The 24327-nt window shown below is 39.7% G+C and overlaps 3 protein-coding genes across 4 annotated transcripts in view; 1 reads left to right on the top strand and 2 right to left on the bottom strand.

Annotated features, from left to right (window-relative positions):
* Positions 1 to 204: 204 nt before the first annotated feature.
* On the bottom strand, positions 205 to 6956 carry pigo (phosphatidylinositol glycan anchor biosynthesis, class O). The gene is made up of 10 exons (XM_025909371.1): positions 6839 to 6956; positions 6154 to 6297; positions 5854 to 5977; positions 5489 to 5648; positions 3623 to 3805; positions 1879 to 3475; positions 1577 to 1780; positions 983 to 1164; positions 712 to 782; positions 205 to 334 (listed from the first exon to the last, which is right to left on the bottom strand). The coding sequence occupies exons 1-10, from the start codon at positions 6954 to 6956 to the stop codon at positions 205 to 207; spliced, it is 2913 nt and encodes a 970-aa protein (XP_025765156.1).
* An 84-nt stretch (positions 6957 to 7040) lies between these two features.
* Positions 7041 to 24327, top strand: part of unc13bb (unc-13 homolog Bb (C. elegans)) — a gene marked incomplete at its 5' end in the record, with an annotated part of 73993 nt that continues 56706 nt past the window's right edge. Inside the window, 2 exons of the mRNA XM_025909369.1 lie at positions 7041 to 7329; positions 23142 to 23171. Coding sequence (XP_025765154.1) covers positions 7041 to 7329; positions 23142 to 23171 — 319 coding nt within the window. The remainder of the gene's footprint in view (positions 7330 to 23141; positions 23172 to 24327) is intronic.
* stoml2 (stomatin (EPB72)-like 2) lies at positions 8997 to 14993 on the bottom strand. 2 transcript variants are annotated; one of them, XM_005470365.4, is made up of 11 exons: positions 14932 to 14993; positions 14793 to 14860; positions 14173 to 14325; positions 11614 to 11713; positions 11443 to 11501; positions 11257 to 11358; positions 11036 to 11170; positions 10517 to 10661; positions 10328 to 10407; positions 10117 to 10245; positions 8997 to 10006 (listed from the first exon to the last, which is right to left on the bottom strand). In XM_005470365.4, the coding sequence occupies exons 2-11, from the start codon at positions 14832 to 14834 to the stop codon at positions 9881 to 9883; spliced, it is 1071 nt and encodes a 356-aa protein (XP_005470422.1). In that variant the 5' UTR covers positions 14835 to 14860; positions 14932 to 14993; the 3' UTR covers positions 8997 to 9880. The 2 variants fall into 2 exon arrangements, with proteins under 2 accessions (XP_005470422.1, XP_003440296.1); XM_003440248.4 differs by having other exon boundaries at positions 14793 to 14975.

Here is a 24327-nt window from a genome sequence, read left to right as displayed (position 1 = left end):
TGTACAACATAGCCCTCAAGAATCACAGTATGACATGCCAGATGACATGTTAGTGGGGTTTCCTTATCACTATTGGCAACATTTTTTCTAAAAAAAAGAAAAAAAAACCAAATTCTATTTAGTGACCACCACGTCCATTTCCTCTGGGGCACAGTGAGCTCTGGTGGGTGCCGGTAGGCAGCAGCTGCAGCAGCAGTGCCTTCGCTACCTGGACACATCTGGGATGAGTCTTTTAAACCACTGGCCCACAGCCACATCTACTCTCAGCACTAATGTGACCCCAATCAGCAGGAACACGCTGCTCACCAGGAACCCTGAGGCCTCAAACATTAACCTGAAAGGACAAAACAGAAGAGACACAAAGGTTTAAACAAGTCTAAATTAAGCTTCAGCAACTCCTTCGGACATTAAATAGATCATAGGATAAAAAGAACCAAGACTATTACTTCCCCCCCCCAAGATCTTCCAAGTTTATTTAAATTACCTCTATACTTTTAATATTTTCAAGCCACCAACTTATTATAAAAAAAGGACACCACATTCAAAACCTAGATGTAAATGTGTGGATATCACAGCAGAAAAATGGACCGGCATTCAACATTGTGTGTTCACTGAAAGTTCAGAATTAGCAGCGATCCTGTATCCATATCCTCAAAAAGCCTTTACTGTCAGTGAGTTTGTATGAGCTGGAAAATCCATTCAGGCACTTACTTGGGTGCGAAAACCTTCCACACCATTAGGTGTCTCCTGAGTATAGCAGCTGCACAGACTGAGGCAAAGACCTGTGAAGTGAGCAGACAGACTGAGTGGTGTGATGTGATACTGCTACTCATCCAAAAGTGTAACTGAACTAAATTTAAAAAAAAAAAATACAAGAAAGAAATGCAACAAAAATCAAACATGCTACTGAGGAAAGACTTTCCCAGCTCACATATGCCTTAAATGGATGTGAGAAAAAAAATTTCTAGGTCTGTGGACATACCTGTGCTCCGTGAATAAGGAGGTAGCGTGTTGACAGTTGCAGAAGAGCAGAGCTGAACATCTGAGGGTTTTCTCTCAGCCTCATCTCCATCACAGCATCCTCTCCGTCATCCCCACAGGCTCGTCCTCTGCTCCCACGCACCTCGCAAACCAGGGGCCAGAACAGTAGCAATGGACAACTCACTGAAGACAAAGAGAAATAACAACAACAAATCATCGCGTCACAAGCTCACAATTCATTTTAAGCACTGAGGAGACAGTTTCACAAAGCTGCTTTATTTAACTTAACTGCTTTTTAGAATGTTTTTATCATTTGTGTAACAAACTACAAATATGACTAAATAAAAAGAACTGAAAGTGTCATACGGGTTCACTGACATTTTATATATTTTCGATTATACTGTTAAGGTTTAAACAGGCAAAATGATTCTTTTCCCGTTTTTCACAATATAATGAAATTAATTGTTGATATTGTACTATTTTATTCCAGCTGAATCCCATTAGTTTCACAGATAACCTTCTTTGCCTAATGGATGATGACTTTCGTTTTCTTTAAACGATAACATTTATTTTTGCTTCTCTGGTACCTACCTACCTGCAAAAAGAATGTGTGAAGCAAAAGTATTAAGGGTAACCAGTGAGGCAGGCAGTATGGTCCCTGTGTGTCCTTCAGGAAATCCCACAAAGGCAGCACCCCACTGGATAGAGGGGAAGGTGGGTAAATGACCTGTAGCGTGGAAGAACTGCGTGGCAGCCAGGGACCAGAGCACTACTGGGGTCCAAGGCACATTAAACCCACCTGAGGGGGGAGAATGAGAAGTCAGTGAGCTAATTAAGACCTGGAACATGATAGGCTTAAAAATAAATAAATTAAAAGATGCGATGCAAACATCTTACCAGAATACTTTCCATGCAGGCCACTAAGCGTAGTAGACGAGGCGTGAATGTGCAACAGAGCTCCCGTTTCTAGTAGCAGCAGGAGGAAAGACAGAGCCATGCCCTCTGGGTGCAACAGCAGCAGACCAATCCCCAGCAACCCACTAAACAACAGCAAAGGAGCAGAATAGACTGTTCCAAGTCCGTAGGCCTCCACAGCAGGCCTGTTGTCCACTTCGCTGGCCCCGCTCAGGTCGCCATCATCTAGGGAACGACGCATGCGCTGATAGATCTGTGGGATAAGGTGGTGCAGCTCAGCTTGGGGGCTGATGCCAATGCTTGCTCGATAACGGGGTGTGGGTAGAGTCAAACTTTTGGCTGAAGCCTGAGTCCTAGTCTTCACGAACACAGTGAGGGGGTCTAGCCAGATCAGGAAAAGCCCCAGTCCCAGCAGACAGAAGGCGACCCTGGGGAGGGCCAGCTGTGCCAAGTGGATCAGCTCAGCCAGATTCCTGAAGCTGTCCTCCGGAGTGGCACTAACAGCCCAGTGGAGCCCCAGGCACACAGACAGCAGCGGTAGGATCCAGCGAGCTGTAAACACCGTCCCGCCTGACGAGTTCAGATTACCATAGTGGCAGAGAAAGCATCTTAGCAGATATGTCCACAAGCCAAGGGAAATGACAGCAAGGACATAATGGAGGTTCTTCAGCTGGTTGTCCTGCAACCGGGAAAGAGGGGAAAGAAATGCAGATGGCTGGCAGGAGCCCTGCTCTTCCCGACAGCCGTGGAACGAGAGGGAGAGGTAGAGGCTGCCAACAAGTAGTCCTAAGCAGGCTAGAAGGGTGCCGCTTTCCTTCCTCACAGCTGATGGAGACAAAGCTGGGGCAGGCAGCAGCCCAGCAGACTTCAACGGGTCATGGCTTGGGGGCAGAAGTAGGCCATCCCAGTTGAGATGGATGGGAATGCATAGGGCCAGGGATAACACCAAAAATGTCACAACCCGGCCTTCTGCAATCACATAGCTGTCTGAGAGCAGAGAGGCACAGCGAAGGAGTGGAAACAAGAGAGAGGGGACTAGGAGATGACGCAGGGTCAGCCAGCTAACACGCTTTGGAGCTTTGGTTCCGTTTTTTGACACTGTAGAGGTGCTCAGTTGGCGTGAACGCCAAAGGAAAAGGAGTTCAGAGCTGAAAGCAGCAGCTGCAAGGCACCACATCACCTCAATGTAGCCCCGTATGAGTAGCTGAGCAGCAGCCACACTAACCCCCACTGTCAGTGACACAACAACTGGAGTCTTCAGTAATGCACCGTTCTCCCTGATCAGCACTAGAGACAGTTCAGACAAGATGAAACACATCAGACAAGCAAATGCCAGGATGGCTAAACCTGCCGCCATCTTCAGTGGGTTAAATCGGGCCCAGGTGGCTCGGCAGGTGTCTCTGACAGAGGTGAGGTAAGCCTGCAGAGAAGAGGCTAGCTGCGGGGAGGGTGAACGACCCTCTCTAACAGCGCTGAGAAACTCAGAAGACAAGAGGGCAAATTCACTCTTCAGCCGAGAGAGGCTCTCTGGTGGGATGTCTTTGGCCATGCCAGAGTAAGTCTCCAGGAAACGGTTGACCTTCAGAAACAGAGATAAAATTTAACACACAAACCATAAAAACAACAACTCCTGAAAAGGCTCCAGGATATGTGAATATATAAAAAGATTTTTCTGTGTACAGATGCTCAAAAAGTGTTCTAGACAGTTCTTTGCTGAGCAGCATACCTGTTTTGTGTTGATCCACAGTGCCTCCAGCTGGCTGAGACCTCCAACTGCACCTTCTGTCTGCTCATGCGGTGGAAATAAAGGCAAGAGAACCTGCCCAACATTACTATACGGAATAGGAACTCCTAGTAGCAGAGCCAGGGTGGGCACCAGGTCAGTCTGTGGCACCACATCTGGTTCATTCTGGGAAATACACAGGGGGAAAAATAAAAATGTGTCACATTACATTATTCTGTGTTCTCGTGATCTAAATTGTGCTTTGACCCTTATAATCATCTGTGATATTTTGAAGTAAATATTTTTAGCACATAGCAAAATAACTAGCTGTTCCAAGGCTGGGTTGTCAGTTAAACTCAGTGAGTGATATTTTATCTTGTAGCCTTTCTTAAATCAGGGTTGTGCTTGATAACAGCAATACTTCCTAGCAGTGGCAAAAATGCCTGGGGGGGGGGGGGGAAGAAAAAAAAAAGTGTCTACTAAGTTCTGCCTTTTTTTAAATAGCAGTGTAATTTCTCTCTTGCATCTAATGACTTTTCACGGCATATGATATAGCTCTCCAGTTAGGCTGCAATTATGGAAATCGGTACTTGAGCTCTCTTTTCTAGTGCGAGATCCACTTTTATCTATGAAAAAAAGGCGGAGACCACCTGCCAGCATCAATTTAATGGATTCTGGGAACTGCACAGCCAAGCATGAACAGAAATGGGCATGCATCAGTGGTTTAATGCTTCATGTTTTTATTACAGCAGTTATTCTGAGAGATCGACATGTCGTAAATGTGCCTTTGCAGACAGGATAAAGACAAACACACAAGTAACTGAAAACAGTTGTGTTAGTTATATATTTGACTTGACTTTGTTCTTCCTTTTTAACTCATTTGTGGACTGAACTGATGGTGTTGGTCTGAAAAGCAACAAGAGTGAAATGTTTCTACCACTAAACATGTGACTGCCCATTACTGGGATACAATATGATGAGTGTGCTCTCATAACTTCTTGTTCTGTGCTCAACTCTCACTCTGAATTAAACTGACTTTTACAGCAGTTTTCAGCGGTTCTTTTACATAGTTAAATTACTGATATAAGCACTGGTCACTACACTATGTATATCAGTGGGAATGATCTAGTGCCTCATGTGGAGGCGAGAGAGGAGCAGACATTGTACAGATTGGTGCAGTGTCCACAGCAATGCAGATGCTGTACCAGTCTGTTGTCATAAACAGGGGGCTGAACCCTGAATTTACTCATGGATCCCACAGTCATCTATGGGAACAAGCCCTGGGTAGTGACCACAAAAATTACATCAAGACTACAAGAGGCAGAAATGAGCTTTCTCAAAAGGGTGTCTTGGAGATAGGGTTGAAGACCTCTGTCATTTAGGATGGGCTCAGCATAAAGCTTCTACTTCCTGACACCAGAAGGAGCCAGGTGAGACTGTGCAGGCATCTAACTATGATGCCTCCTGGTAGCTTCCTTGGTTAGGTGTCCTACTGGGAGGCGACCCCAGATTAGGCCCAGGGCACAATGAAGATTGTGAGTCTCTGAGCTGGCTCTGGAACAACTCTGTGTCTCACCAGGAGAGCTAGAGAATCAGGCCTAGTCATCTCTGCTTGGATTGCTGTTCTTGCTACCCAGAAAAGCAGCACAAAATGAATTGATGGATATTGTATACACTTGGGCCAAAACTGTCATTTAACAATTTCTTTGTTAACGTACACTAGTGATTTGTTTTGATTATGACAGTATGTCTTCACTGTTAATTTTTTATATTTTATACAAACTCAAGTGATGTAGAATTGGTTTATTTTAAATAAGAATTAGTCACAGCATGTCAGTAGGATTGTTTCAAAAGGTGCATTCTACCCACCTGTGATGGGGGTCCATGAAACATGGGAGAAGGACTGTAGAGGAAGATGGCAGCATCAGTCTCTTTCTGACTTTCTCCACCATGATCTCCAGTATCTGTCATTCCGTGATCTCCCATCACCACCAAGAGTGTGTCATTCTGCAGACGGTCAATCACAGACCTAGAGGAAAAGCAGAGTTTTCACAGGTCATGCCAGGTGCTTTCTAATGTTCAACTGCTTGATCTGGGCCAACATATTACAATAATAGTGCTGGTATCATGACATATCTACAGCACTACAAGTGCACTGTGGCAACAGCTGATGATCCAGCTGCATCTGGATAATGGCGTGAAACAAGCATGTAGCATCTGTACTACTGCCTGACCTGATGACTCCATCCATCTGCGTGAGTTTGTCAGCCATGGCTGGGTGATCCGGGCCAAACCTGTGACCACAGTGATCGACTCCAAGGAAATGAGCCACTAGGACATCCCAGTCATCGCCCACCACTATTAAAACCAACAGCAAGAGACAAACAAAAGGAGATGAAACACAAATACATCAACCGCATAAACAAGTGTTGGTGCAAAATTATTTTGATTTTGCACAGTTTCCTGGCAACAGAGGCTATTTGTTAAATGTAGGTTTTAATTGCACAATAAATGCATATTAAGTAACTACATACTAGTGTTGTAGAGGTGCTGGAGAATCCCATTATCCACAGTGTGGAGATCCTTGACATTAAAAGAAGGGAAGGGCAGAGAGCGGTAAAACTTCTTAGGAAAAAGACTCTCCCAAGTGTCGTCACCCATAAACACCACACGTTTGCCTATTGAGAGACAGAAAGATTTATATGAGCAAAATCAGATGGCACAGTTGGTTTTCTGGTTTTAAAAGTCCTAGATTTGTGGTATTGCCAGGCAGAAAAGAGCATGTCTACAGATGAACAGAGAATTATTGATGCTTATATTACTTTACTTTACCCACAGAAACAAAACCAAACACTATTAGGGTCAAAATTATTAGCCTCCTGATGCTAATAATTGATTATTTATCCTTTTTGCAAGATAACAGCCTGTGGTCTTTTGTTGTAGTTTTCAGCAAAGCTCACAAGTCTTCTGAGCAAACCCAACTGATTCTTCTTTGACAAATCTCTCGAGCTCCTCCAGATTTGATGGTCTCCTGTCATTGACCATAGCAGTGGTTTGTGGCTCAATAAAGAGGTCTGCTTTCTGGGAGGCTATTGTTTAGCAAATGCTTTGCTGAAAATCCCTACATCCCAACGTTGTCCTCATCTGTATGTTTCCCATAAAGCTCTTTACATGAATGTATTATATTTTTATAATTTACAGACACTTGTAATAACTCACCTACTTGTCCAAACTGGTGAATAAGATTGTCCTCCAAGATGGCACTGGATGCAAAGTTGTTACCTACATCTACAAACGTCGGCAAAGATCCAGTCGTGAACCCCTTTATCCTCTGCATGGTGGTCGTAGGTGGGTCAGCACGGAAGGGGTACAGGCGGCTTTGTAAAGGCCTGGATGACACCGTCTCTTCCAGCACAGGTAACTTATTCTCATAAGGTCGTGGTGCCGTCTTGTCGGGGTCATACCGGGCGAAGTCGATCTTCAGGGCGTCGATAATGAGAAGGACAACCTTGCGGAAGCGCGGCTGAGCTCGACAGAAGTCCACCGGCTCCTCTCCGGGCTCGAGCACGTCTCCGCAGGTGCTGGTTCTGTTAACCTCCAACCTGACCAGCAAAAATCCACCCACGAACAGGTAGATGCCCACGAAGAACACCGCACACATCCAGAAAAGCAGGGACAGCACAGGCAGCCCCTTCATCCTACATGCACAGGTAAGAGCAGGTCAGGTGAAATACAGTAACATTTGGTTTACATAGAGGTAACAAACACACAAAAAAATGAGCGGAACAGCTGCCTGTGAGCTACACCTGTTATAGAAGAAGATAACGTGTAAGGTGACTGAAATTTTAAGCTCCAACTAAAACCTCTTTTGCAGTTGAGCCGCACAGGTGGCTAACATGAATGACGGTTAAGTTAACGCTGTTAGCAGAAGCTAGCACGCTTCGCCTTTTGTCACTGACCTTGTGGCAGCTAGTTTTCGTCCTCTCCCGGCCGGACGTTGGGGGTGACTGTGTGTATTAACAACACAGGAGCACAGGTGCCTCAGGTAAACAGAGAGCGGAGCAACACGCTCACCTTCATTGGGACTCTGGTACAATGAGATTAGATGACTGGTGGTAGATAGGAACCTTAGCGTGGAAGGAACACGGCGGGCGCTTTTCTGTGTAACACCATGAATACGTTTGCTTTGCCCCGCTCTGTGACTTACAGGGAACAACGGCTTTAGCGCTTCTCTGAAAATTGCTAAACACGTCAGAAATTCTGCAGAGAAATCACCCTTAAATAAGAATGGATTAGAAATAGGTTTAGTAAAAGTTATTATAAAATATCAATAATGGTCACAAACATTTTAATTTAATGATATTTCATATCTTTGTCTACTACAATATTGTTTTTTTGTTTTTTTTTGTTGGTTGGTTTATTAACGTAAAATCAAATTAGACTTAACTGATACAATTTAGGGTAGCTAGGGGTACTAAAGGCAATCCCAGCTGTCACTGGGAAAAAAGCAAGTTGCACCCTGGACTGCTACAGTTGCAGAAAGTGAATCCAGTGGCCAAGTTTGTTAAGCCTCCTTTGTTTTTAATAGCCACAACCTGTGATTGTAAAAAGACAATCAAAGGCTGTGGCTGTGAAAATGGCCTTTAGATCTTGAAACAGTGAAACACTGAGTCCATTTAATAAATTTTGATCTTCTAAGGGTTGAGTGAAAAATTAGCCAGGGCAAGCTCATTGGCTACCAACTTTTCCGTGACAAATATTTAATCAACGAGCGTTTGGTTTCACATTCAGACCACTCATTACATCTGGCTTCAAAACACCAAGATGGTAGTGGTGAAAATGACCATCTCAAGAATTCACAAAGACATAAGTCTTCATACTCTACAGCCAATTCAGAATCTGCAGTTAACCTAACAGATGTTTTCGGACTGTGAGAGGACCTAAGACAGAACCAGGTACAGGAAAAAACACGCACAATCCACATAGGAAGGCCCCAGGTGACCGCTCATCTTTTTTTGCTGAGAGGCAAGTGCAAGTCACTGCCCACAGTTCATGTAAATACACGTTTATGCCTGCAAGGCAAGGTAGAGGGCTAATAAACCAACAGCGCTTTCCATGTTTGTCTATCTTGTTTATCAGGTAACAAGATAGGCGAAAGTATTTACTTTTACAGATTTTGTTAAATCAGCATGGGTGTGTTATTTTTATTTTTATAGCCATTTGACAGTTTTAAACATGTTTGCATATTTTGAACATTTTTGTCCTAATATTTCATCTAACCACATCTTTTCAAATCTTCTCAGACTGAACATGCCCAGTTGCCCAGTTCATATTCCATTATTTTGTAGAAAACAGAAATAACAAAACAAACTTCGTCTTTGCAGTGAATCTTGAAATTTAATAAATATATCTGGCGATAAGACATCAGATATGAATACAAATACTCGGAGGAGAGGAATATTTTGATCATCGAGCTGACACGGGACATTACCTAGTCTTTGACAAAAAAAATTCTCTCTTAATCATTTCAAAAAGTTTTTTTTTTTTTTCCTAAAGGAAATTCTAATGTAACCTTTTCATGGGGATACAGCTTTATTATCGATAGGGTAATGTTTCCAAAAACGTAGTAAACTGGGAAATTAATACACTTTTAGAAACATTGTGAGGAATCCAGCCAGACATCACATGCAGCAACTTAAAGTCGGTGGTCCCATCAACACAAAGAGTAGAGGGAGAATTGTCACCTATTTCTGTAAATAATACCTACGTATATATTTTCACCTGAGCTGGCTTTGATTATTATATAATTATTAATAATCTCAGAGAACCTGAATATAGTCATTTGGGAAAACATGGAAAATAGGCTGCAAAGTGAGAAAACAATGACAAAAACCTCAGGTAGAGAGGTCAAAAGGGCTCAACATATTAAAATATAAAATAGCTCAGGGGAGACTTATTTTTGCATCCATGTCTGTGCTGACATCCATGTCAGCTGGATAGACTCTGGTATCTGTGTATTTGGCTGGAGGCTGGTGTTACTTTCTCAAACATACACTAATTAAACCATACACAGTGAAGATTACCAATCCCCATACAAAAGGTGTAACTTTTCCCCCAGGCTCCAGGACAAGGCTTCGGAAGAGTTTTAAAGTTGGCAATTTTTCCCTTTTGTCCTGTCTCTTTAAGGTCTGTGTGAGAACAAACTGTGGACCTTCAACATAAACTGCTTCTTCTGGTTCTGTGTCATTTATTAGTTTGAGTTCATTCATTAATTCTCTGTTCTTGAGGTGATCCCGACTGGTTCGTAGCCTCTTCACGGTTCTCCTCCACAACCTCTGGAGTTACCCTCATGCTTGGCTTTGCCAGCGTGCTGTAAATAGTCATAGCCTGAGTGGCAAGAAGACAAGATAAGCATCATTAGGGGCATGTAAACTTAATAATTTAGAAGCTGTTAACATATAAATCCAATAGTTGGGACTATTGGATAGTAGACATACCTGTGAAACCATTCCACTAATGTCACCAGTGTTAGTGGGCAGAAGGATGGTGTTTGACTCTTTAGCGAGGTTTGAGAAAGCAGACACATACTGCTCGGCTACACTTAGTGAAGCGGCAGCATTTCCATTCTGAATTTAAAAGGAAAAAAAAAACATGATTAAATGAAAACTCTTTTGAAAGTCAGACTGTGAAAATGGAAAAGAACATTACCTGCTCTGTCAAAGCCTCTGACAACATACGGATGGCCTTGGCTTTGGCCTCAGCTTTGGCTAGAACTGCTTGGGCCTCACCTGGAGGGAGCAGAGTAGTTGGTAACAGGGAGCATATTAGCCTCTAAAAGCAAAAAGATGTGAGATAATTTGTGGAAATTGGAGTGATAAACCAACTAAATGCACCTACCAGCCGCTTTATTGATCTGTTCTGCTTTTTCACCCTCCGAGGCTAAGATCTGAGCTTGTTTACGACCCTCGGCGACATTAATGGCTGATTCTCTTGTCCCCTCAGACTCCAGCACCGTGGCTCTCTTTTTACGCTCAGCTTCCACCTACATGGGGTGAATAAAGTGTTCTCTTCAGTAAATTTAAGTGATTTAGTCTTGTCCCCACAGTTGAAATATCTACCGCTATATGCAAAAAATGTTTCTGACCTTGTCTGAAAAGACCTATAATTTCTTTAAGGTACTATGAACTCTAGTTTTTAGGAATCAGTGTAAAACCTCTTAAACTTAACCAAACTAACCAACACAATATAAGAAAACAAGTTATTCGACTACAAAAAGTCTATGCTTTCTGTTGAAGATATGAACTGTACTTGGATGGCTAAGCTGTACTTTCATGTAATACCCATTTGTACCATAAGATCGTGCAGTGAATTAAAAACTAAAAATTGTGCTCCAAAAAGCTCTTTTGTTTCTCTCACCTGCATCTGCATGGACTCTTTGACACGAGGTGGAACGTGTATATCTTTGATTTCATAACGAAGGCAACGGATTCCCCACTCGTCTGAAGCTTGGTTAATGGAATGGACGATGTTGGAATTCAGAGACTCCCTTTCCTTAAAAACAAATGCAAAGATAAAATACAACTTGTCCCTTCATGAACAGAGAAAAGATATGAGATGAAACAGCAGTTTGTCTTTACTCGGAACACTTTGTCCAATGTGAGTTTGCCCAGTTCTGAACGCATGGTGGTCTGTGCCAACTGTGTGACAGCATACTCTGGATCCTCAACACCATAGCTGGCCTGTGAACAAACAAAAGTATAAAGTGAATTTAAAAAAAACAAGAAAGAAGATATTTGGATCTGTTCTAATTGTTGCCAGCATACCTTAAAAGGGTCTAGTATCCTTAAGTAAAGCACGCCATCAATCTGCAGTGTTACATTATCTGCAAGTTCAAAGAAAGTATAAAAATATGAAGAAAACAATCAATACTGTTTAAAAAAATAAGCCTGCTCGTCCACCTGTGAATAATGAGAAATAAACAATGTTTTACTTACCTAGGGATACTGCAGACTGCTCTGGGACATCAATCACAATTTCTTTGAGACTTTGAACATAGCGAATTCTGTCAAGTATGGGTATGAGGAAGTTCAAACCCTATAGATAACAAAAGGGAAAATGTTAGGGTGTGCCAGCAGTGAATAATGTTTTCAATTTTAATGACATAGTTCCAATAATAAAGCAAAATGAGTTATAGTATTGTTGCTTAAAGGCAAGTTTCTTTTGTAGTCTATCAAAATAAAATGCACTAAAATGTTCATGGTATGAATGACATGGTAATGTTTGGGCTTTTAATGATTTCTTTGAAGTGGAATGATTGTACAGCATACATCTTTAATTACTTTAAACAAATGAGAATTGAAGTAGGATTGTATGTATACATACGGGCTCAAATATAAACATACAATCACTTAATTGTGTTCATAAGTGGTGCTGAAGGTTCTACAATGTGTTTTAACTTGACAAGGCCAAGACTGCCATCATGACTGACTACAACTGGTAGTTTCCATTTGCCAGCATTAAAATGATTTGACAGCACTCACTGAAGTGGCCAATACTCAGACCAATGTGAAAGTTCAAGGAATTCAGTGAAGATCTAAGGAGAATTGTACATTTACACAAGTTAGAAAGATAACTTGAAGCCATTTCTAAACAGCTGCAGAATCTAAGATCATCAAACAAGTGTACAAAAATACAAGATAGTCAGATGTCTTACAGGGCTCTAGAGTGTGACCAATTTGGTCAATGAAGACAATGAAAAACACACATCAAATCTGGTTATGGAGTGGATAAAACAGGCTGACATTACATTTCTGGAGCGGCTTTTATATAGCCCCAGTCTTAATCCTATTGAAAATTTAGGAATGAAGCACAAAAGCTGAGTCCACGTCAGGAAACCAACCAGTTTAAATTAACTCTCCCAATTCTGCCAAGCAGAGTGGTCAAATATCAGACTCAGTTTTATTGTCATTCAACAATTTGACATGATATGAATGAAACACAGTTACTTAGGTCTTGGCATTGCATCATGCTACCAAACAACAAGTGAAACAGTAGGAAGAATAAATAATTACCAAAAGAAAGTAAGAAAATATGCAGGTGCAATAGGTGCAACTTGATAAGCAAATATCAGAAAATATCAAATATCAAAAAAAGTTGCACACACACACACACACACACACACACACACACACACACACACACACACACACACACACACACACACACACACACACAATTTCAAAATCCCTGGTAGCCCTTTGGGAAGGCACGCTTCAGTTTTTGGTAGCCCGAATTAAAAAGAGAACAATTTTTTGACTGATGTCTTGTTTCCTTTACAATATCGTACATTAAAGTATAATATTGTAAAGGAAACAAAACATCAAATTACAATAACTGTATAAAAATTACAATCATCAACTCAAATATTTGGTTCTAATTGAACAGAAATTCCTATGAACTTGTAAGAACTGTGTAGAACATGAATCAGTCTGTGTCAGATCCTGAATCTGAAATTTCCACTGAAGTCACGGGTAAGGGGTAAGTGGAACCAAGATCTAGGCCATTTGCTTTTTGAAGTTTGCAAAGACTGCTAAATTTTGCCAATGCAAAAGCAAAAAACAAGCGCAAATTCAAACGCGATTTCAATGTCACATATTGACAGTGGCTCATTGATGGCCTTGACATAATTACCCAGCTACATTTGCGAAAGAATGCAAAAGCATTGACATATATTTTTCTTCCTATGATAGCCCGACGGGTAGGACTGAGATGGATTTTGGTAGCCCGACTGGAAAAATTGCTAGCCCCGTGACGTCGGGCTAGCGATTTTGCGAGCCCTGCACACACACATATACATGGTGGGTTCGCCCAGGGCACCCAACAGGCTAGGACCGCCCCTGCTGTGGTGAGTGTGGAAAGACCATGGCCGGCAATACTGCATTTGTGAATGGTGCTAATACGTTTCAAACTAAAACGCTGAATAAGCACAGTGTATCCAGAAAACACATTATATGCCGCGATAAACGCACTGCCCAAGTGTCCCCTCTCCCCACTGTCTTTCAGCAGCAGCAGCAGCAAACAGGTCATCAGGAGGCCAAAATGATGATTAAGTTTAACATTGCCTACGATATTCCCAAAGAAGAAGTTCCGTTCACCAAGTTCAAGTCCAAAATAATTCTTCACAAGAAAAATATCTTGAACATAAACCCCACATACAGTAATGATGTTGCGTGTGCCCAGTTTATAGGTGTCATCCCAGATACACTGGAGAAAAAAAACAAACAAAAGGCCAAATACCAGGAGTTGGCCATCTGAGGGGGAATGTGACTGCAATGGAGGATAGTCCATAGGATATCAAGCTGTTCAGATGTTCAGATATTGAGATTTTCAGTTTGAAGCCTTTGAGACACTTTGAGGTCCTTTTAAATTGACCAAAATGAAAATTTATGAAGTTCATGGTCAAACTGGGGATTGAGCCCATGTTGTACACCTAACACCATCTATTTGTTGTGCTTTTTGTTTTTTGGGGATCTATTAAATGCAACAAAGTTTACCGGCTCCAAGATCCGATGGAAGCGACCCATCCTCTCCACCACCCAAGCCTCCTGCTGGGGCACAAACAGCACCACGGTGTTCATGGGCAGGCTGGACGCCCATCGCTGCTGAACTGGGTTAACACACAACCTCGGTACGGTCTGCTGGGTCTGCTACAGAGGATTCATTTAAACAGGTGGCATTAATACATGAATTTGAGCCCAGACTAATATGACTATCTTAGCTTGTAGAACTTAAGGTTGCTGAATAAACATCAATGTTAATATTCTTGTTTTATGTTTTAATTTTAAGTTTTTGGTTAGAGTTTTTTGGTCACATTCTACATATTATATATATGAACGGGATCATTAGTAAATATCCATTTGAGTGTAAACAGTATGTGACCATATTATTCGGCCATGCCAAAGTCTTTCTCTGGCCATACCAGCTAACCAATAGTTCATTTTCATCTAGAATTAATCATTATGTCCGACAGTGTTCCACTAAACATACAGCACTATCGGGATTATTAAACGCACGGGCTCACGCTGATGAATGACACCTATTTCACCAGTGACAGAAAAGAACCGGTGCACGAGCTGTTAAGCCGAAGGAGGCACACAGTGACAGTTTCAGTTACCTGCAAAATGAGCCCGCCGGTCCGACACAGCGTCCGTAACATCGCTGCAATACTGCAAAGTGACTGTTCTAAAATAAGAAGATTAGGTTTGGTAAACTACACTCTGTTGAAACTACACAGTCACGCGAGTGACCCTTACCGATCAGGAAATGAAAGTTACATCAGTGGTGCAACGCTGAAAAACTCCCCCAGCGCGGGAAACAAAAAGTCATACAGCAGTTCCGCTACAAAATAGATACATTAATAATAATAAATAAAAAATTATATAAAAATATAGGAAGAAATAAGTGACTTTAATAAAAATGTTCACTGTATGTCTATTATAGTGCCCTGTAACTTTTTTCTTTCACATAAACTAGTATATTCTTTTTGCAGTATGTCTTTAACTATTTCACGTTTTAAAGGTTACTTTTATTCCCTCTGTTCTCTTTAAGTACCTCTCATTCTGGAAGACTGATAATCTATTATGAAATATGACTTAAGCCCACTGAATCCTATTAGTTAATAAAAAATATTACTACTGGCAACTAATATTTGAGTAATATTTCGACTACTACTACAAATTTTTTTGTTTGTTTTTTTTGTTTTGTTTTGTTTTTCGTTAATAAATGCCCTCGTTCTGGTGTAATGGCTGACACAATTCATAAGGTGGTGCTATTTGTTTCGTTTTTGCTCACTCAACTCAATGTTGTCATTTGGGGTCATTTGGTGTATGTGATAGCTGTTGAACACACATTGTGTATGAACCTTTTCTTTTTCTTTCTTTTTTTTTAAACTAAATTCTTTATTTAATTGGGTAAATGGAAATGTAAAATGCTAATGTAAGGAGTTAGTAAATAGATAAAATAAAACCAAGCTCAAAGTCAAAATCTAAAATTGTGAATTATCAGTGCTCAGAAAGGATTGTTTTGCTAAAAACAAACACAAAGACTCATGTTATGTGTTTTTAAAAAGCCAGAGAAACTCCATAGAAATATAGCAAACTGACCGTTGTGCCACAATTTATAAAAAACATATGTGAAACGTCATTGAAAGCATTGAAATGTAGTTTTACTTAAATTTTGCATTTATGGAAGAACTTGAAATTCATGAGAATTATTAAAGAATACATTTTTCATATAACTTATTTTACTGATATCTACGAAACCTAAAATTAAGAAACCTACAGATATCTCCCCACAGATTACTTTATTATGTGTGTGACATGCCCAGAGCAAACACAGCTTAATTACAAAACATTTTTTTTGAATATTTAACAAACAAAGAACCAAAAAGCTGGGTCAGTTTGAGTACCTTAAATGAATCTTTCTACTGAGAATCGTTTTATAGTGTCTATGGTGAAATACATACAAAGGTTCTGGATGTTTACTTGAATCTGTGCGCGTCACCTGTGTCTTCCACCAACCTGTCCCTCCCGGCGATTGGACAAATGTCTACATTAGGCTCAGCCCTTTAGCATTCTGATTGGTTGCCTCAGATGCCTGTAACAGGTGTCCTGACCCAGCCTCCTCCCCCTCTCCTGTCTCTTTGCTCTCGGTCTATCCTTCAGTCTGGAAACCTGTGATGAGTTTTAATAATGGCGTGGCAACAGAGAGGGGCAGCTGCTCTCTGCCCAGGTCCGGGACTGGAAAACCACCTGTAAACATCGACGAGGAATTTATCAGCAATTAAAAAAAAAAAAATCTGTTTAATGACTGTTATAATGTTACCTCACAGAGTAAATCTCCGCTGAGAGCACGCTCTGTAAACTGTGTGAAACTACTGGATTGTCGCTGGAAGCGGTCGGTCATGTCGTTACTGTGCGTCAGAGGTATGAGCTTTTATCTTTCTTTGTACTTCATAAGCGATTTTGTCTTTGTTTGTTTGATGAGTTTGCTGAAGTCATAGTGATAATTCCAGTAATAGCTTACAAAACTGGTTTTCTAACAGTAGACGTTCTTCCTTAGGTAGTATCTGGAAAAAAAGTACCTTTATCCTGACGTGATTTTACGTTTTTAAAAACCAAGACTTTATAATGTTTATTTTTAAAAACTCAGAGGTATGTATTTGTCATTTATGTTGAAAATAAATCTTTTGGGATCCTCGGTAACAACTGATGGTTTTTATAATTGAACTTTTAGTGTCTCGTCTTAATATCATCTCCCAACATTAGTTTCGTAGGCCTCTAGATTGAAAGCCTGTTATGATTCAGGGACTGATGCTGAGGAAAAAAGAAACCGTGTTTGCTATCAAGGAATCCGTCTTGTCAATAGAAGGTTGAAAACAAGGTTAGTGTTCTTTCCATGTTAGCATGCCATCTACCAGAAGACTACAGCAAATCAGCTGGAGTGATGGTGGAGAATCCTGCTTTAGAGGCTTTTACAGCAGAAAAGCACATTATGCAATATCCCATTCAGCAACAAGAAGCCTGACACCCAACTATTTGCTCCACTGCTGCTAAGAGCTCGATTAAAAAAAAAGAAAAGAAAAAAAAAAACTACCCCAAACAGAGCTAACGTTTCCCCCCCTAACTACACAAGCATGCATATCTGCAATAACACAGCCATCCACACCAAACTACTTGATAATTTTTTTGTCTCCACAAAATTTAGTCTCTCAGAAATTAGTCTAAATTAGTTACTCTTACTGACTGCTCATTACCACAGAATACTTCATGGGACAGTTTAAAAGTTTTGGCATCTGCTATAGAAGTAATGGAGCAATAATAATCCCCACTGATAAGAAACTGGAATAAAAGTATTTTTCTTCTTTGTAATTCAGTCTTTGAACACGTTTTACCTGAAAGCAAATAGGCTTTACTATATTGTTTCTCTGAGTGTATAGTCCTGATAGTGTACTGATTAGCTTCCAAGTAATGGCAAGAAGCCAATGACTGTGTTTACATTAAAAGGTACATTTTCTTTCTTTTTTTCCATTTAGTCCACTAATTCTTGTTATCTGGAACCTATGCATGCCCAGACACATCTGTGTTACAAGTTATATGTACAACAAAAATAAATCTGTTTAAGTACTTATGTACTTTCTGGTTAAAAAAAAATAAAAATAGTGAATATAGTTAGCCTCAGGAGGTACTGGGACACCTGTGCACCAGTCTGAGAAACACAACACTTGCTTGAAAAAGTTCATCTCTGTGCCTCTGGAAAACCTCTGGAAAGACTGTTCTTCTATTGATTAGTGAAATTAAAGCTAGTAGGAGCTGCAGCCAATAGATTACAGGAAAGGTTAGAGGAAGAGGAAGAAGTAGAGTAGATTAGCTTAAAGGGTGCTTGGGCAGAAGCTTTGTGATTAACTGATGTTGTGAGTCATCGCTTGATAGCACAGCTTGACAGTGTTGCCTATTTATTGCTAGTTGAGATGCTTCATCACCATGGCAATGTCTTTATACAATAGATAAGTGGTTGCCCTTACGAGTGAACATGTGGGGGGAAACTCTTACTGTGCATCAGGTCAAGGCTGAGTTGACACATGGTTCACGTGGATGCCACGATGCTGGAGGACTGGAGGTGCACAGATATTGTGTATGACATTGACATTGCTGATTGATTTAGTTACATGATATTTGTGGTTATTAAGATTTTCTTCGTTTTGAAGGCAGATGAGGAATCTCCAAGAGCTTATACATGGCTGTTGAAAGAAAGCTTTCTGTGGTGCTCCACTTGAAATGGAAAACATTAACTGAAAAATGAGGACAAAGATGATCATCAAACTGTGGAGTGGCATACTGAGATGTTGAACATTAAAGCAATTACATTTGTAAATGGCAGGTGGGTTACATTATTTTAATGATTTTTGGATTCAGGTCAAGTCAGATTTGCTTGTGGGGCGTTCATGATCTGGACAGGAGGTAAAAGCCTCAATGCTTGTATCCTTGGTGACAACAAGGATTATGAAAATGGTAGAAACCTCCAGAAAGAGGGAGGGATCTCTACTCCAGGCATGTGTATAGAATAGAACAACATCCTGATTTTCAATTGTGATTAAAAAATTATGCCGAGCAAGAAGTTATAGCTTGCTCAGACCACCGACACATACACCTAGAGACTAGTCGGCACCTGACTGGTTCGAGTAGTTGCTGGCGGTCACAGTAAAATTGATTGCCAAATCCCTGTTCATGCAAGCTTAAAGACTGGACAGTAACCAATAGATAAATACTAATCGCTAGTTACAAATGTGTATACAGTTTTTGCTTTGAAGGCAAAGTGTCCCCGTTTTCAGTTTGTATTTGACTCTTTCAAGGTTTACTACAGCTTAACAAGAGTTTGCAGACAAGTTTATGTCTTCAGTGCAAACTATGGGCAACCGTGGCAATCTGATGGCAACCAAAGCAACCACAAGGAGGCTTCCGGTACAGCATAGTCTTTGTGACCAGTTTTGCCAGGAACCTTCAGCAACCGCTTGCAACTGGTTGAGGAATACACATTTTGTCCCTAATAACTGGAGTATACCAGGGAATTGCTTTTCATTTCTAGTCCTGTGTAACTGAGGCCTTATATCCATAGAGTGCACCATGTCGCTCATTACAGACAAAAAAGCAGATCCAAATATTTAAGGAGGAATGGTGACCTTTGTCATTTTTTTTCTTATTACCTTAAGGTCAGCAAAAATAATTATGGAGCATTTTTTCTGTTGAGTGACTGATTAATCAACATATTAGCATACCAATAATTATCAGCATAAGGCTCCTTGTACTTTGTACTATACATTGTTATTTTTGTATTATTGCAAGGTTAGTGGCGTTCACTCTGGATGTACTTGCTTTTGTACTGAGACATGGCTCTCAGGTGAAATCTGTGACATAGCAGCTTTTAATATCACTCAAACACAGCTTTAATGCAGTTGTTCAAAATCCAGATTTGGTTTATATTAGTACAATTAACTAGTCATCACAACTACATCAGCATGCCCCATTTTGAGTCTACTTGGCTCATATTTGTCTATAGTCGAGTCAGTTGCTGAGGAGTTATGCTGAGAAAATAATTATATAAAGGATGCAATGGAGAGATAAAAGTGACTGAAGTGGAATCTAAGGGGTTGAGTATAGTAAGCAACCGAGTAGAGGAATTATGAGAGAAAGACAGAGTGAGATGGAGAGAGAGGGAGAGAGAGAGAGAGCTTAGAGATTGTGGGAGTAATCCCCTGGCCATCTGTTGCTCTCTCTCCTCTTATTACCAGCTCCAAGTGATCAGATCCAACAGTCAACACAAAGCGGAAGTACACCACTGCTTTGACTCTGGTGTCATTTCCTGTTCCTACTTTCCTGCTTTGTGCCTGCCTCCATCTCTGCGTGTCCTGTTATTTGGAACATCAACATTTTCCTCTTTTCTGTTTTTCTTTTAAAGTTTAAACATTGTTTCATTATTTACACCTGACCCCTCTGTGGATTGTAGGGCAGTTTGTGTATGTAGCCAGTGAAGTTGACTAAATCCTGCAGTGCTTTAAGAAACAGATATAGCTAAAAATAATTTCTGAACACTGACATTATTTGCTGTTCATTCATGTTCATACAGAAGAAATAAAGTATAGATACTGTTTGCAGGGGGTTAAAGTCCTTATTTGGCTTATGAACATCATGAGCTGCAACTTCAGAATTAGCACACATTTTTAGAAAATCTCTACCTATGAAGTTTTTTTTTTTTTTAAATTATCATCTGGATAACACAGCTGCTACAAATCGCTAACAGTATACAGTTTGTTTGGTTTCTCAGAAAGCTGCAGGATTTTGTGATTTTTAGTCACATTACAGACGTTCGGAAAGCAAAATAGTTACATGAAATTCAGCTATTAAAACTGTGAGCAATACACTAGACACCATCTTATGATGGTATCACACCAGCTGTGAAATCTAACATGTTTCTAAACGGTAACCCAGTAGTTTTATGTTCCCTTACTTAACTATGTTCTTTTTAATGCCTAACCCCAGCCAAGTCACTGCAAATGTCTGAGCTTAACCAAGTACTGTGTTTTGTTTTGTTTTTTATTATTAATAACATCATTAAAAGAATACAAATGATCTGTGAAAATATATGGCTTGTATAAACTGGACGCGAATCTCAAGATGATTTGCTCTACCAACAACCTCTGACCTTCAAATGCAGACTCTTATTGTGGTATTGTTTTCATGTCCATGGACAGGAATCACTACATAAGAGATGATTGATGAGAAGTTGTGCTGAGTGACCCAAAATAATGCTAAGAAATTAGTTTTCAGGCACAAAAATAAACATTACAATTTGTGTCCATAAATGTTAATCAATAAAATAGAGAACAACTTAAAGGTGACTATTTCATGCAGTGCTGTGAAACTGTGTTGCATATGTACCATCTGCAATAGCACAGCTGGTGTTAGTTTCAATTGATGAGGTAGTGTTTGTGTCATCATGTCAAAATTGTAAACTGCTGGGGGAAAGAGCTTTACTTTGCTAAAGAGAAATGATATGGGATAGTATTGGGGTGGGGGATCTACTTTTATTGAGACATGCAACTGCATTAATATATTTGAAACCAAGTAGGATCAAAAGCAAGTAAAATTAACCAAAACAAAATGAAACCAGTAGGTTTCGAAGAACAGTAGATAAAGATCAACTACACCCATCAAATTATGCATGGACAGAAAATGATAAGCATCAGTTTCCACTGCAATCCCCCTCTCTCTGGTTTAATGCCCTCCTGCTCTTTGTTCCACAGTCAAAATTAAGCGATGCAAATGAGAAGGCCACAGCCAGCTCATTTGACTTGGTGGAAAAAAGAATCATACTGCTAGCTTCACTGAAGATTTCCACTGTTCCACAATGAATTATGTAAAAGATAAGGAACACCGGGTCCTTATAGGTCCTTTTAGTCTTTCAGTTTACATTTGTGGCTGCATGTGTTAGGTTTGGTGCATTCCACTTCAACCTGCATTTTTATTCATTCTAATTCTTACTTCACTATTTGTTTTCTAATATGCAAATATTACTTTCCTATTTTTATGTGCATGTGGTTCTCTTTAATTAAGAATAATTAAGAATGATCAATTATTAGAAGACCCGTAAACTTTATACCATTGTTTTAATGTGCACGGAAAAAAACAAGGGATGGTACATGAAAATATGAAAGTGTTATTTGTGCCTCCATCATCCCATTCTGGACATCTGGCAGCTCAGGCCTTAGAGGTTTAGTAGGTTATATGCCTGCACACATAACCCTGCCATTGCAATCACAAGTAATCCTCTTCAAATCGCTTCAAAATCCCATAAACATTATTGTAAAGATGCATTCGGGGGCTAAAGACGGCAGGTCGACTTATGAACCAAAATCGAGCAGCACGTGGTTCTTCACCATAAATAATGTTTGGAGGGTTTTGGAAATGGCTGCTGTTATCAGACATTTTTGGTTTATTTTGTATCTTAATACCCATCTGCCCGAGTCCCATTTTTCCTTTGTTTTGTTTTTTTGGGTTTGTTTTTTTGTTTGTTCACCAGCTGTTAAGTTTTGTGATGCAGCTGTCAAGGCTTATGCTTCATGATTATGTGAAAGTTGCAATCCAATAAAAATGTATTTGTCACTGCTAATAAAACAGAGGTGCCAGTCTTTAGTATCCCATTTTTCATTGATTTAACTTTGAAGCGTTCTAACTAAAATTATAAGGTTTTTACAAATATATTTTACTATAACTGAACTGTTATCAGTTATGAACTTAGCAAAACTATTAAATATGACACAATAATTTCATGAATAAAGCTGAAAAATATAAATGGTGTAAAGTTGATTTCTTCAGATAGTTCCTAAAACAAGATGATGTATTTGTAGTCTTCATTTGTTGCACGTTGCACCAACTCGTGACTTACTTGTCTGCATAATGAGCAATTTGGTATTCTCAAGTAACATGAGATAATTACTTTATGCACATCTGTGTTTGTATTTCAGACTTGTCTTTTAAAAATAATTAAAAAAACAAAACAAAACTCTTTTGATTCAACATTGTATTACCATCATTTGACTTACATTGGAGTAGTATATGTCTTTGCTACAGTACATAATATACATATTGGAAGTTTTGTGGTTGCTAATCAAATGTCAGATGTATTCATTAAAGACAATAAGTTTGAAATAATTTATTTAAAAAATTAAAAATTCTATTTACACTGTGCTTTTAAACTGTGTTTTAGGTACATAAACACTGGAAAGGGTTAATTTTAGGTCTTTGGTAGGTGAGACCCCTCAGGGGCCTAAGGTTTACCTATGTGTCAGTTTTTGTTACGTATTATAGTAAGATGTTTATTCTTAAGTTAGTGCAAATTAAATTTATGTAATTGAGCTAATCTTTGGTTGTTTTGTGTGTGTGTCTGTGTGTTTCTGTGTGCTGTGCAGTGAAGAAAGCCAAACTCCAGGGACCACCAGGTAAGAACTTTCTTTATTCACAAACTTTATTCCCATTCTCGGTTCATTTTACCTTACACTTTACTAATGTTCATTGTTCACAGTTGGTGAGAGATTTGTATGCTGTGAAACTTGTGGGATTTTTGATTATGTTTATTGGTGTTTGTTTGTTTGTTTATAAAAACAAGAATGTCTGAACTGTCATCCGTGTTGAACTGTAAATTAACTCAGTTATCCAGTTACCCAGTGAGGATGTCCAGAATTCTACACAGTTTGATCAAAACACCGCTACTTATGTGAGGTTGCTTTGTGTAGACCTTGTTAAAAATATGCCATGTGTACTAATTGTCTTATATAGGTTAATCTCTTAAATTCTGGCAAGTTACTACAGGCGCTAGGGTTGATTTTGCATTACGTAATCCTGGGTCTTTCAGTGTCATGCCATGCAGGTGGACATAGATCAGTGTCCAAATCCCCAGACTCTCCAACTAGGCAAATCCCTCTGGTGTTCAGGCTCTTGTCTACCTTTAAGCCATGTGACATTTCTGGCAAAAGCAGAGAGGAGCACTAATACAAAGTCAACTTAGCTTTGAATTTGCCATTGAGATTTTACTCATTTGATGCCAAAATGACTTCTGTGAAGTTTTTTCCCTTACAAAATGTGAATTTAAAAAGAAGTATTTTTAAAATCATTAACATCCTAAAGTTAATAAAAATTTTAAAAAATTAATGGAGGGGTAACATAAGAGTGGAAAAGTTGTTAATACTAAATGCCTGTGATACATCTCACAACTAGTTATGTTCATGAGCAACACATAATGGATGTGAATGGGTATCAGAAAAGCATTCCGAAAAAGGCTGAACCTTTCAGAAACAAAGAAAACCTGAAAAGTGTACATCATTCTGCATAAGACAATAGTTCAGGGATTTAAGAATGACTCAGTGTGACATTAAAATAACTTGGGATTTCGTCATCAGTACAAAATATCATTGAAAGATTCTAGGAAACAATACAGTATTAGTTTTTGGCTTTGTGTACAAGCCCAAAAAATCATTACCGAGTGGCCTTAATCTGGTCCTCAGACACTGCTACATTAAAAAAACAGAAGTGATTATCTAGAGGAAGTAACTACATGGACTCAGGACCACTTCAGAAAACTTCTGTCAATTAATGCTA

The sequence above is a fragment of the Oreochromis niloticus genome, linkage group LG7 (genome assembly GCF_001858045.2).
Source record: "Oreochromis niloticus isolate F11D_XX linkage group LG7, O_niloticus_UMD_NMBU, whole genome shotgun sequence".
NCBI classification, from domain to species: Eukaryota; Metazoa; Chordata; class Actinopteri; order Cichliformes; family Cichlidae; genus Oreochromis; species Oreochromis niloticus.
The sequence above is the reverse complement of the archived record's forward strand: the minus strand, read 5'-3'. Positions and strand labels throughout refer to the sequence as shown.

What these genes read in the sequence shown, in the direction of transcription:
- pigo (XM_025909371.1), bottom strand. Translation starts at nt 6,956, where the DNA reads ATGCAGAGGATAAAGGGGTTCACGACTGGATCTTTGCCGACGTTTGTA. An exon ending in CCAGCACCTCTACAACACTA is followed by an intron (nt 5,978 to 6,153) that starts GTATGTAGTTAC and finishes TGGTTTTAATAG; the next exon opens with TGGTGGGCGATGACTGGGAT. An exon ending in TTCATGGACCCCCATCACAG is followed by an intron (nt 3,806 to 5,488) that starts GTGGGTAGAATG and finishes TGTATTTCCCAG; the next exon opens with AATGAACCAGATGTGGTGCC.
- stoml2 (XM_005470365.4), bottom strand. Translation starts at nt 14,834, where the DNA reads ATGTTACGGACGCTGTGTCGGACCGGCGGGCTCATTTTGCAG. An exon ending in CCGGCGGGCTCATTTTGCAG is followed by an intron (nt 14,326 to 14,792) that starts GTAACTGAAACT and finishes AATCCTCTGTAG; the next exon opens with CAGACCCAGCAGACCGTACC. An exon ending in ACAGATCAATAAAGCGGCTG is followed by an intron (nt 10,408 to 10,516) that starts GTAGGTGCATTT and finishes TGCTCCCTCCAG; the next exon opens with GTGAGGCCCAAGCAGTTCTA.